Source organism: Bufo bufo, chromosome 9 (genome assembly GCF_905171765.1).
Source record: "Bufo bufo chromosome 9, aBufBuf1.1, whole genome shotgun sequence".
Classification (NCBI taxonomy): Eukaryota; Metazoa; Chordata; class Amphibia; order Anura; family Bufonidae; genus Bufo; species Bufo bufo.
In genome coordinates this window covers 29,206,102-29,220,476 of record NC_053397.1, presented here as the reverse complement: position 1 = coordinate 29,220,476, position 14,375 = coordinate 29,206,102, and the positions used below count along the sequence as shown (strand labels likewise).

At 38.3% G+C, this 14,375-nt stretch overlaps 1 protein-coding gene across 7 annotated transcripts in view; it reads right to left on the bottom strand.

Annotated features, from left to right (window-relative positions):
• The window catches only part of CADPS (calcium dependent secretion activator), a 434,676-nt gene that overhangs the window by 80,389 nt on the left and 339,912 nt on the right, over nt 1–14,375 (bottom strand). For 5 of the 7 annotated variants that reach the window (XM_040407754.1, XM_040407753.1, XM_040407756.1 and 2 more), the window contains one exon: nt 11,129–11,284. In XM_040407754.1, the coding sequence (XP_040263688.1) occupies nt 11,129–11,284 (156 nt within the window). Of the gene's footprint in view, nt 1–11,128; nt 11,285–13,926; nt 14,065–14,375 lie in introns of all 7 variants that reach the window. The other 2 variants (XM_040407750.1, XM_040407751.1) reach the window with 2 other exon arrangements.

Here is a 14,375-nt window from a genome sequence, read left to right as displayed (position 1 = left end):
TGAACACTATAGTGGGGGGATTATAGATACTGTGAGCACTATAGTGGGGCCATTATAGATACTGGGAGCACTATAGTGGGGGGATTATAGATACTGTGAGCACTATAGTGGGGCCATTATAGACACTGGGAGCACTATAGTGGGGCCATTATAGATACTGTGAACACTATAGTGGGGCCATTATAGATACTGGGAGCACTATAGTGGGACCATTAGAGATACTGGGAGCACTATCGTGAGGCCATTATAGATACTGGGAGCACTATAGTGGGGCCATTATAGATACTGTGAACACTATAGTGGGGCCATTATAGATACTGGGAGCACTGTAGTGGGACCATTATAGATACTGGGAGCACTATAGTGGGGGGATTATAGACACTAGGAGCACTATAGTGGGGCCATTATAGACACTGGGAGCACTATAGTGGGACCATTATAGATACTGGGAGCACTACAGCAGGGCCATTATAGACACTGTGAACACTATAGTGGGGGCATTATAGACACTGTGAGCACTATAGTGGGACCATTATAGACACTGGGAGCACTACAGCTGGGCCATTATAGATACTGGGAGAACTATAGTGTGGCCATTATAGACACTGGGAGCACTACAGCGTGGCCATCATAGATACTGGGAGCACTATAGTGGAGTCATTGTAGATACTGAGAGTACTATAATCCCCCCACTGTAGTGCTCCCAGTATCTATAATGGTCCCACTATAGTGCTGATTGGAGTCGGGAAGGATTTTTTTATTCCCCTAGAGTGGGGAAAATTGGCTTCTACCTCACAGTTGTTGTTTTTTTTTGCCTTCCTCTGGATCAACTTGCAGGATAACAGGCCGAACTGGATGGACAAATGTCTTTTTTCGGCCTTATGTACTATGTTACTACAGTGGGGCCATTATAGATACTGGAGGCGTTGTTGGGGTGTACTGAGGGCATTGCAGAGGTTGGGATGCTAAAAAATAAGAAATGCATCCATTTTTCATAGCTGTTTTTAACAGGCATGAAAGTGAAAAATGGATGCAATATGGCTGCAAAACGGTCATTAAAAATGGACAAATGACCAGAAAATGGATGCACACATGGGTGCAGAATAGCCATGAACCTATTCACTTCAATGGGAATAGCATTGCAGTAACCAGCTCCATCCACTACAATGGATGGAGCAGTGTAGTTCCGGTGTCAGAGTTAGAATAAAAAACCTGAATGGGAGGGAGTGCAGGCATCAGATATTGATGACCTATCCTGATGATAGGCCTTCACTTGACGACCCATTTAAAGGGTTTGTATCAAGATCAACATATATCCCCTATCCAGATGATAGGGGATGAAAATCTGATTGATGGGGTTCAATCCCAAGAACAGGGGTCCCGATTTCTCTGAATGAATGAATCAATGGTCAAGCTTGGACACAGTTGCTCCATTCATTCTGTATTAGACTGCCGTAAATAGCTGAGCACAGCACTTTATTTCTACGCTTTGCTCTTGCTACAAACCCTTTAACAGGGTTTTCCCACCCCAATCTTTTACAAGCAGCAAAAAGTATAAAATAGCAAATAATTAATACTCACCTTACCAATCTCCTGCCACTCCTATGCTGATGCTTCCTGATCTCCCACTAGTCTTTGTTTACCTAAGCTCCATCAATGATAGAGCACATCGACATGTGACCTCTGCCGTCAATCACTGGTTGCAGCGGTGATGTGTCAACACCATTGAGGTCAGAGCTGCATTAAATACAGTAGTCATATGCCAACATTTCCAGCCAGAAAACATTGGCATGGGAGCTTCAGGAGAGCGGTAAGGTGAGTATTACATTTTTTCTTATTTTGTACTATTGCCATCTACATGTAAAAAAAAATATAAAAAAATAAAAACATGGGGTTGGGATTGGGAATCCCCTTTAAACCACCAGAGCAGACAATGATTTGAAATTGTACACCATTATATCCCATGTAGCCTGCAGGTAAAAATTCTAAATCTTTGCACATGGTGTAGAAATCCTATTGGCTATGGTCATCAACAGAGAGAGGCCAGATGATGGAACTCTATGATCTCTTTGTCTTGCTAAATGGGGGAGGATCACGGGGGTCTAAGATGCAGAACTTCCCCTTTGAGCAGTGCTCAGGGGTCATTCAGGAAAGTTATAATATTGCAAGCTATCTCTCACGTAGAGCACAACTATAGTCCATGCATTTATCCCAATAGTAATGACCATCCTCAGGGGTGTCCTCACTCCTGAAGGTGGTGCAAGTGACCCTCATGGTCTGGCTAGCCAGAGCTTGCACCCCTGTTCGCTCACCTAGGGGAGGCAAGTGAAAAGGATGCAGCTAAACCCCCCATTTTTTTTTCAGTCTTCTGTGGACACTGTATGACTGTATTTACAGAAGGGTGAAGTTTTGAAAAATTCGATTTCCCCAAGAAATTTGATTCATTACGAATTAATTTGTAATGAATCGCTTTATATCAGGTACACTCATGCCACTCTAAAATTCGGATAGAAGTCCACTTTGTGCACTTCGATTCACTCATCACTAGTTGTCATGTATGACATTATGCATGATTTTCATTTTTTACATTATTCATGGGATAACCCCTTTAAAATACCGCACAGGACCATCAACCAACCTAAGGCCAGTCCCATTAATTACTTCTAATAGGCTCTGTTCATACATTGCAGTTTTGGTACAGTTTTCCTACTATTTTTTTTTTTTTTTACAGTGGGAATAAGAAATACAAAGGAAATACGCAGCCAAAGTGACAGCAATATTGGCATGTCTTCTAAAAGTGCCCTATATAATTAATACGGCAGACCCCAAGCATGAATAAAAAAATAAAATAAAAAAAGCTAAAAACATTTTAAATTGCTGCTTTGTTATCGTTTTGCTATTTTGCAGATTTACAGTTTTTTTTTTTTTTTTCTAAATCTTTTTAATTCATTTCCCCCACAAAAATAACAATTACAGCTTAAGTCTTCTCTGCCGGATAACTGCCCAACATGATTAAATTCAATTAGGTTCCAAGCGGGTAGATTGCCGTCTTCTTCCCAGATGCCAATAATAATCATGTATGTCTTAAGATATTCTTAACAAATCAGATTCATAATATGCCTCCAGAAACAAATGGAAATTTGCGACAGCGGGAAAAAAAAAGCCTGTAGTGTCTGCATACTTTTACATATTTAAGAATGCATTCGATAATTGCATTTTATGAAGAGCTATGATTACACGACTAGCCCTCTGCTCTGTCCAAATAAATAATTGTAACCATGTCGGTAAATAAAGGAAGCTTTATTGGTGTCTAAAAAAATGGCGTAAATGTATGTAGTAAAAAATATGCAAAGATCCAATTCCGCTATTTCTGTCTGATCTGCATGGCAAAATGCCTTCTAGTTATTAAAGGGACCATTCACTTTAGCAGCCACTTAGTGGTAAATGATGGATTAAATATTTCTGCTTTGGGCCATTGGAAATATGGGGACACTAATTACTTAATGTTATCTGTAAATAAAACATACAATGCTGTAGGGGGCAGATAACAAAATAACTATCCACTTATCCTAAGAGGTCAAATAAACAGGATCAGCAGCGTGAAATAAGCAGTTTACTGCTGGCCTTTTCAGGAGGTTCTGACGTCGTATCAGCACAATGTTCATTAGACACGGTATTTACTGCTGATCTTTCTAATGATTTCATAACTCAGAGTGCGAAATGGCAGCAGTTGGGAAGTCTTCTGTCTTAAAGGGGTTGTCTCACGAAAAATATTCGACATTTTTCAAACCAGCACCTGGATCTGAATATTTTTGTAAACATGTAGTGTAGGCGCAGGCTGAGCTATTCAATAAAATGTATCTGCATAGCACCACCTGCTGTTTGGTCTTCTCCTTATTTCTCAGTCCACCTCACTGAGGTGGTCGCACGCACTCAGTTAAAAGCTTTAAAATTTACCAGCCATATCTTCTCTTAGAAGCTGTGGCAGTTACAGGTATAGAGCTATAGGAGAAAGGACACCCGACCCCACCACCCCCGAGCTGTGATAGGGATAGAGCTGCAGCAGAAAGGAAACATCCCCTGAGCTGCTATAGGGAGAGAACTGTTGCAGAAAGGAAACATCCCCTGAGCTGCTATAGGGAGAGAACTGCTGCAGAAAGGAAACATCCCCTGAGCTGCTATAGGGAGAGAACTGCTGCAGAAAGGAAACATCCCCTGAGCTGCAAGCCTGAAGTAAATCTAGAATAAACTGGTGCAATGAATGGGGAGATCTCTGGTTCCATGTAAGGTACAGAGTTGGTTCTAGCTTTGTTGTCATGTACTATATGATGTCTGAATTCCATTTCTTACATCATTCATGGTATAACCCATTTAGAGGTGACAAGAAATCAAGAATTGCATTACTAAGAAAAATTAGTACTGTGAAATGGCATTGTCCAGGATTTTACTACTCAGGATAGGCCATCAATATCTGATCTGTAGGGGTCTGACACCCCACATCCCAGCCAATCTGCTGTCACAGGGTAGCTGCGGCACCAGAAATCAGCCTCAGAACAACACAGCTCCATCCACTGTAACCAGCTCCTTCAACAACACGATGGATAGAGCTGAGTAGTTCCGGCACCAAGTTGCTACCCTGAAACAGATGACTGGCAGTGATGCAGGGTATCGGACCCCAACCAATTAAATACTGATGGCCTATCCTGAGGATAGGTCATCAACGGTAAAATCTTGGACAACTCCTTTAAATAGATTGTCCTACAGCAGGTATTATTCTTAAATTAAAATCCAATCCTTACCAGTCAAATTCCAGAACATGCTTTACAGCCCCTCACCCTGGCATTGAGATGAATGTGGTGGACTTTCGGCCAGAATTTACAACAAATATTGCCACACAGCTGGATATATGCTAAAATGAAAAACTAGCCAACACACACCCATTAAATCCTTCTCCAGTCCAGTGTCACTGGTCTGGTGGCCTCCTCCATTCTGTGTCGACCTTGCTGAAGTGATGGTGTGCATATAGCTGAAGCTAGTGATTGACTGCAGTTTTCACGTAGATGGACAGCACACCATCACTACAGCAAAGTAAAGAAAGACTTCCAGAGGCTACAAAAGTTGGTAGATGGTTATTTTATTTTTTTATTATTTCAGTAAAATCCCTGCTGTCATTTTTGTTTAAATTCTAGACAAGCCTTTTAAGTACATTTTCCAACGAGTTTTCGCCACTCATCTCAATGCCAAGTCGAGGGGCTGTAAAGCCTGTACTGTACATAAGTATTGCATTCCTCTCATTGACTGGACTATAGCTCATACAAATTGGTAACAGTGACACTACAGCGGTCTGTTGTAACAATCGCCTTGTGCAAATTTAAGTGACCAAATGATAAACTACAAAAAGATAATAATCTGCTTAGACATACATATGTAAATGCCATCATTTTCTTTTGTGTAATAATGTAAATAAATACTCTCGTACGCGGTCCAAATATCGGGGCGATTATTGGGAAGAAACGTTTGTTCCCAATAATTAGCCCCTGCAAAGGTGCCACCAAATCACCCAATGGACAAGCAAATCCTGGTTCATTGAGTGTTGATATGAACATCAAAGTAATTGTTTCTGGGCAGCAGATTGTCCTGTGCAAACAGCTATCTGCTGCCCAGAAACAATGAATCTGTATCGGGATAATAGTAATGATTGCTTGTTCCTATACAAAGGAGATGATTGCTGCAAGTAAATGCAGCTCTCACCTCCTCTGACAAGCAGGTAATTACACCACGCAACAAAAAAAAAACGTTTCATCTGCTACTGGGCAAAAAACATTTGTCCTATACTAAATCGAGCGTGCGGATTACAAATCCGAAGTCAGAATTGTTGTAACACGTCACGAAATGTTGCTATGCATAAGTATGCCTAAAAGAATTAAGCACTTGAATTAAGCATTGAATAATTTTGAACAGAACGATTTTTACTCCAACAATTACCTGATCTACACGCAGTGTATGAAAAAATGTAATGGAATAACAACATTTCAAAAAGTCTCGTTTTTCAGTTTAAAAGTCTTACTTGAGCAAGGCCCAGCACTGTTAAAAGTGCTTCAGGCATCTGCTTTTGTGAAAGGTCATATTTTCCCGTTCGAAAAACCAGCAGTAGTCCCCCCATCATGTTGGGATTCCAGCGGCCTTGATACCTGTTCTCCATTGTAGAAATATCTTTATGGAACTGCTCTCCATGTTCGTCACTTACGTGTCCCAAATTGGGTGGGAAAAAGTCAAGATGGGAATGTAAGAAATGCACTTTCAATGACATTCGGCAGCCAAGTTGTTCATGTGCTGTAAGCATGTTGTCTACTAATTCAGCATAGTTTGCAGCTCGTCTGTTCCCAAGGAAGTTCTGCACTACTAGCACAAATGCATCCCGAGCTGCAAGACGCACTCGCTTTGTCAGATTCTTGCGCTGATCATAAGTAGTGTATTTGCCACATATGTAGCAGAAATTGTCTGGATCGTAAACACATTTGAGTTTATCCATCTTAACCATTTCCCATCCGGGCCATTTCACCCTTCCTGACCAGGCCTCATTTTGCAAATCTGACATGTGTCACGTTATGTGGTAATAACTTTGAAACGCTTTTACTTATCCAAGCCATTCTGAGATAGTTTTCTCGTGACACATTGTACTTTAAGACAGTGGTCCATTGAGTCGATATATTTCACCTTTATTTATAAAATAATCCAAAATTTACCCAAAATTTTGAAAAATTAGCAATTTTCTAAATTTCAATCTCTCTGCTTTTAAAACAGAAAGTGATACCTCATAAAATATTTACTACTTAACATTCCCCATATGTCTACTTTATGTTGGAATCATTTTGGAAATGTCTTTTTATTTTTTTTAGGACGTTAGAAGGCTTAGAATTCTTACAATTTTTAAGAAAATTTCCAAAACCCACTTTTTAAGGACCAATTCAGGTCTGAAGTCACTTTGTGGGGCTTACATAGTGGAAACCCACCATAAATGACTCCATTGTAGAAACTACACCCCTCAAGTTACCCAAAACTGATTTTACAAACTTTGTTTACCCTTTAGGTAATTAAAGGAAAATGAAGATGACATTTCTAAATTTCACTTTTTTGGCAGATTTTCCATTTTAATCATTTTTTTTTTTTAAACACATCGAGGGTTAACAGCCAAACAATACTCAATATTTATTACCCTGATTCTGCGGTTTAGGGTACTTTCACACTTGCGGCAGAGTGATCTGGCAAACAGTTCCGTCGCCGGAACTGCCTGCCAGATCGGCAATCTGCATGCAAACGGGCAGCATTTTTAGGCAGATCCGTCTCAAAAATGCATTCAAGAACGGATCCGTGAAAAAAAAAAAAGATCCATTTCTATTTTTTTTTCACATTTTTAAAGGTCTGTGCATGCGCAGATCTGACGGACATATCCGGCATTGCGGTATTTTTATTGCCGGATCCGGCACTAATGCATTTCAATGTAAATTAATGCCGGATCCGGCATTCCAGCAAGTCTTAAGTTTTTTGGGCTGGATGCTGCGGTATTTTCTCCATCCTAAAACGTCAAAAAGACTGTACTGAAGACATCCTGAATGGATTGCCCTGAACGGATTGCTCTCCATTCAGAATGCATGGGGATAAAACTGATCAGTTCTTTTCCGGTATAGAGCCCCTAGGACGGAACTCTATGCTGGAAAATAAAAATGCCAGTGTGGAAGTACCCTTACAGAAACACCCCACATGTGGTCGTAAACTGATGTAGCTCTATATTTAATATATCTATAAAAAATTGTGAGGCAAGGTAACCAAAAAATGGCTGTTTTGGCACTGTTTTTATTTTATTATTTTTTACAACATTCATCTGACAGGGTAGATCGTGTGCTATTTTTGTAGACCAAGTAGTTACGGACGCAATGATATCAAATATGACTACTTTCTGTGTTTGTGTCAGTTTTACATAATAAAGCATTTTTGAAAAAAATATACATTTTGTGTCTCCATTTTCTGAACGCCATATTTTTTTTATTTTTCTGCTGGTTGTCTGCTGCAGGGGCTCGTTTTTTGTAGGAAAAGTTGAAGTTTTTATTGGTACCATGTACATTTTTGGTCATTCATTATTTCTCTTTATGGGGCAAGGGACCGAAAAATTGGTTGTTTTAGCACAGTTTTTATTTATTTATTTTTACAGCGTTCACCTGAGGGGTAAAGTCATGTGACATTTATAGAGAAGATCGTTACGGATGTGGCAATACCTAATATGTATACTTTTTCTTATTTATTTAAGTTTTACACAATAATAGTATTTTTGAAACCAAAAAAATTATGTTTTGGTGTCTACATAGTCTGAGAGCCATAGCTTTTTTATTTTGTGACCGATTGTCTTAATTAGGCTCTCATTTTTTGCAGGTTGAGGTGATGGTTTGATTGCTACTATTTTGGGGGGCATATAACTTTTTGATCGCTTGGTGTTGCACTTGTGATATGTGATGTTAGGTTAGGTGCCAATTTAAAAAAAAAATTTATGGTGTTCACCTGAGCGGTTAGGTCATGTGATATTTTTAAAGAGCTGGTTTTTACGGATGCGGCGATACCTAATATGTCTACTTTTTTATTTATTTCACTTTAACACAATAATAGCAGTTTGGAAGAAAAAAAAATATTTTTGTGTCTCCTTTGTCTGAGAGTCATAGTTTTTTTTTAATTTTTTGACTGATTGTCTTAGGTAAGGACTCATTTTTTGCGGGATGAGGTGACTGTTTCATTGTTACTATTTTGGGGGGCATACGCATTTTTGATCGCTTGGTGTTGCAATTTTTGTGATGCAAGGTGACAAAAAATGGCTTTTTTGGCACTGTTTTTATTTTAAAAAATTACGGTGTTCACTTGAGGGGTTAGGTCATGTGATATTTTTATAGAGCTGGTTGTTACGGATGCGGCGATACCTAATATATATACTTTTTATTTTATTTTATTTTAACACAATAATAGCATTTTTGAAACAAAAAAATTAGGTTTTAATGTCTCCATGTTCTGAGGGCTATTTATTTTTTATTTTTTGAGGGATCTTCTTATGTAGGGGCTAATTTTTTTCCGGATGAGGTGATGGTTTTATTGGTACCATTCTGTGGGACATACGCCTTTTTGATCACTTGGAGTTGCACTTTTGTGATGTAAGGTGACAAAAATGTTTTTTTTTTACACAGTTTTTATTTTTTTTAAATTATGGTGTTTATTGGATATGTGATATAATTATAGAGCCAGTCATTACGGATGCGGCAATAACAAATATGTCTATTTTTTATTTTTTCTTCTATTTTTAACATTTTTTTAAATTACTTAATTGGGGAATTTTTTTTTTTACATGTGAAACCTTTATTTTTTTAAACACTTTATTGTTTTAATTTTTTCTTTTTTTCTTTTTTTTACACTTTGCGTCCCCCATAAGGTCATACAAGACCTCTGGGGGACATTTACCTTGGCTTTTTTTCACCATTGATTTCTCCTGTAACTGGGCCTGACATCCCCAGTTGCAGGGGAAATACAGCCCCCAGAGAGGCTGTACAGCAGAATACAGTGCTGTACAGCCTCAGTGCAGGGCTGATCGAGGTCTGTAGAAGACCACCGGGGCGGGACAGGAAACTCATAGCGCTTCCTGATCTGTATATACAGCGCTCACTGCAGCGATTTAGAAGGCAGGGACACCTGGGAACTGTCCCTGCCTTCTCTCTGGGGTGGCCTGCTGTCACTGACAGTGGGCTCCCCGCTCAGCAGCTGAACGATTAGCGTGCAGCTGCCATCTCTGAATGGATGTTCCAGAACGTCCATTCAGAGATAAACATCCACCTATAGGACGTTTATATCCTATGGGCGTATGTGAGGTGGATAAGTTTCATAAATGATAGCACTATAACAGATACCTTTATCAAAATCTGTCCAGCTTGCCTTATATACTTACTGCTGACATCAGTCTGAGTGCGTCCGAACAGGTCTGGACATGTCCATTGGAATATCTCCAATAAAATGCATTAATATTATAACTGAATAGGCTTTGCATGTATAACTTAACCCTTTAAGGAACTCCGCCGTACATGTACAGCGGAAGTCCGGTCTCCAAATATGGCGCCTACTCGCACGTGAAGCAGGCGCTATAACCACCGGGTTTCTGCTATTTTAAATAGCAGAGACCCGCGGTACATGTATGCAATCAGCCATAAGGCTGATCGCATACATTTTCCCTTTCAGATGCCGTGGTCAAATGTGACCATGGCATATGCGCAGTTCGTAAGCGGAAGTCGCGCACTTCTGCTCCGGTAACAGCGTTCCCCGGCTGAGATCGGGGAACCTGTTACATTGATCTAATAGGCTGAAGCCTCAAGCAGGCTTCGGTGCCTATTAGATGACTATACCAATACAGGCCACTAGGTGGCATCATTGTATTGATATAGTGCAAATGAAGTGCTAAATGGTGTCTATATAGACATCAATGAACACAATAGGCAATCTAATGATTGCCAGTTATTGTCACCCAAGATGACTTAAAAAGGTAAAATAAAAAAGTAAAAAAAGTGTTTGCAAAATTGGAAAATCCCAGGGTCCTTAAGGCGTTAAAATCTAGACGTGTCAGGCAAATTCTGAGTTCATATTTGGAATCAGCGTTCTCATTTTAGTATAGATCACATGTTTTTCTCTCAGTAGCAAAATCATTGTTGCGTGGTGGTATCAGGAACGAACCACTCGTTCCTGACAACTAACTGCTGAGTTGGCCATTGAAAAGGGGCTTTAATTGTCCTGAGGCATGTTACTACTGTACTTTTACTACAAAAGCATAAAAAAACTTTCTACACTTAGGAAAATGTCAGAAGTCATCTATTGCTATTCAATATACAAAAACTGGTTGGTGGAATGAAGAAGAAGATCTTGTATGAGCCTACAGGATTCTCTTCAATGCGATTTTCTATTTCCAAAATGCTTTTTGAAAACTTTCTTAAAGACAGTGGCATTTTGTGGGCCATCACAATAAAACTATGGTGGCATTGTAGATACATTCTAGATACATTAGTTCAATCATTAATTTAGACAAAAAAAAGTTAATGTTAATCTTTTTTACCTTTTCACACATGACTCAATCATATCACTCGCCATGAGCTTAAGGCGCTGCTCAAGGTGCTTCCCAAACTCTTCTTCAGGCCAGTGGAGATCTCTGATAAAGGTTTGTAGGGCATCAAGTTTCCAGAATAAATCTTCTGAGGTGGCTGATCCATTACTGGTGGGGCGACACAAATTTATTTTTTAGTCTGATAACCAACACGTGGCCTGATGTGGAGAACATTTTAATTGTCTCAAAGTTAGCACCAGCTCCATAATTAAAATATCCTTGGTCTCCAGCATCAGGGCTAAATTTTATATTCCTAAGCTAACTTTCTTCAGGGGCAGAACACAACAAATAAATTTAGACAAAACTGGATAGTTTGTATGGCATATCTCGTCCTTAATTAATAATCACATGAATTTATGTAGTTATTGAAATTAAGGATACAAACTGGGGTAATACAAGCCTTGATTGTTGACAACCATACCATAGTCGTCAACAATCAGGGATCCATGCACTTTTGTAAGAAGACTGTTTAAAGGATTCAGACTAGTTTTAGGGTCATGCTAACTGGTGGTGAGCGAGGACAATCATAGTTGTGAAGATACCCAACATCCAAGGTCAAAGAGTCTAAAAATCTCAAGGGCTAATGAGAAGGAGATGAGATATTTTTGATTTTTTTGGGGGGACATTGGATTCATTTGTACCTAGCTATTGTTTTTCTTAATTTTTTTTTTTCCGGATTGAATACTCTCCTCGCATACCACTACAGTTAACAGAGCAACTTATCAGATGTTATACACACCATGCAGTACCACTTGTACTGACATCCTCTATAGAAACAGTCTAAAGTAGGCGTTTCTAGTAGGACAGATGCCAGCTGCATTGAGTTAATGCCGCAGAGCAATACATAGCTAATGCACACGTAGCTATTGCAGGGTGAAAATAAAAAATATATAAAAATCATATTCCCAACATGCCAAATTTCTTGAGGTCCTGTTTTAACAAAAGTTATGGTTTAGGAATGCATTGTATATTGTAATCAGAGAAGTATCTGATAAATGGAGAGAACAGAACTTTTATAGTGAAGATAATTCAGGAAAAAACAGGCTCATGAAAAGATATTCAACCAGGTACCATGGCTCTAATGATGATAAATATTATGCTCTGTAGGTGTATGCAGAGCGACATTCACATGTTGCGAGCAGTTTGCTTCCCAACGTATATTTTTGAATTCTAAATTGAGATTTGGAACATTATAGGTTTATGTTTTAAATAGTAGAGTACACACAAATGTAATAATTGGTGTCTATTTCTACAACATTTTGACACCCATCTGCCTTCAGAGTTATTTCAAATGTCTTCTCATTTTATTTATTTTTTTCCTCCCTTCTTTTATGTTTTGATAATGTCACAATTGAAATGTTTCCCACAACTAATTTGGATTTCATTGATTGAATAAAGCCATCATATGCTCAGTTACTGATTCATATCTTTTCCAAAAAGTGTTACAGATCATGCACAGAGGGTAAAAAAAGCTTCAGTTATCGCTGCCTATTCTACCTTTCTCTAATTAATAAAAGAATCATAGCATGAACGGGACATTTATTTCTTTAGTAGAAAATCGATAGTAGAACATATTATGGCGACAGAGTGGCCGAGATTAGAGATGAACGAATTTCATATTTTGAAATTCTTTCACGCCTCGTTTGGTGGTAAAAACAAAATTGTGCTATGGATTCCGTTACCACGGACCATAACGCAATTCTATAGTGTTGTTCATTCTGTCATAATAGAAGTCTATGGACTGCAAAACGGATCCGTCTGCTTTTACCACCAAACGAAGAGTGAAAGAATTTCATAACATGAAATTCGCTCATCTCTAGCCGAGATAATGCTTAATTCATATTATTATGAAATGAATTAGCCATAGGCAAAAATAACTTCTCAATATAATTTTTTTAAATATATTTTTATGTTGTTTTGACTTATTAATGAATATGTGCATGAGAACCCTGGAAGGCTTTATTCACAAAATCAGCAGGCATTATAGCTGGTTTGATAGGGTTGATCCTGCTGACAGATGCCCTTTAAGAACCATCCATCATTTCTGAATACAATACGGGAACAATAGATGATTTATTTTTTTACTGCTTATGTTTTCAGCTCCGAACAACAGTTTATTACAAAATTCTTTATATTTTACAATTTAGAAAATAGGTATTTACTAATGTTGGGGAAAAGGTAAAGCAATTTTTTTTAAAAAAAATTGTATGTATGTATTAAGCTTGGGCTTGACAATGCTACATTACAGCAAAATGATATTGAATACGGTTACATTGCAACCTTAAGTTTCTGCAACCGAGACATGCAAGTCATCAGATGTCCACGCCTAAGCTTTGCAGTCATGGCAACATATTAGAAGCAATATGACCACGTTTACTTTGGTATGGTGTGATGTAGCATTCAAATCCTCAATATTTGGCCGTGTCGCACACCACACCTAACTTTAGAGAGGATGTGATGAGTGTAAAATATGCATATTAGGTATGTAAATTTTTTTTAAAAAAATTCTAGCTGTCAGTTGAATATGTAAGTACATTATATATATTTATTAAACATACCTTGTACATGCTATTTAATAAATGTATTATATTTATGTGGAATTGTTACCTTATAATAATACTATGCAAACATGAACATGAAGAGGAACATTTAAAAAAAAAAAAAAAAAAAGCTAATAGAAATAATTAATCCACATTCATGCTGAGATTCCTGCACATATAAATGAGATCTAATGTGAAGTGAATACACACTCAGAATCATATATTGCAGCCATCCATGACGGTGCAGAAAAGCTAGGCATTTGTGGGAGGTTAACTGGTAGGGCTACAGGTACTTTGGGGAGATTCACATTTGGAAGATTCACATTGGGCAGATTACTTGTTAAACTCCTGTGGAAGAAACAGACAGAAAGAAAAAGATACCATAACATGACAATGCAGATGTAGCAGAAGCAAAAAACACTCAGAACAAAATCACAAAAACAAAAAATGAACAAAATAATGTCCAAACAATACAAAGCGACTGGTTAAGAAAGAAGCATGAGGATGGAAGATTTATCTGATTCGTGGAATTCAAAATGGCAATTATACAACAAATAACACATACGGTCACAATAGAAAGCTGCCAAAAAAAACACTGGCGTAAAACTTTCAAAGCGTCACAAAAAACAAGCTGCAAATTTATTACCAACTGTAATAAA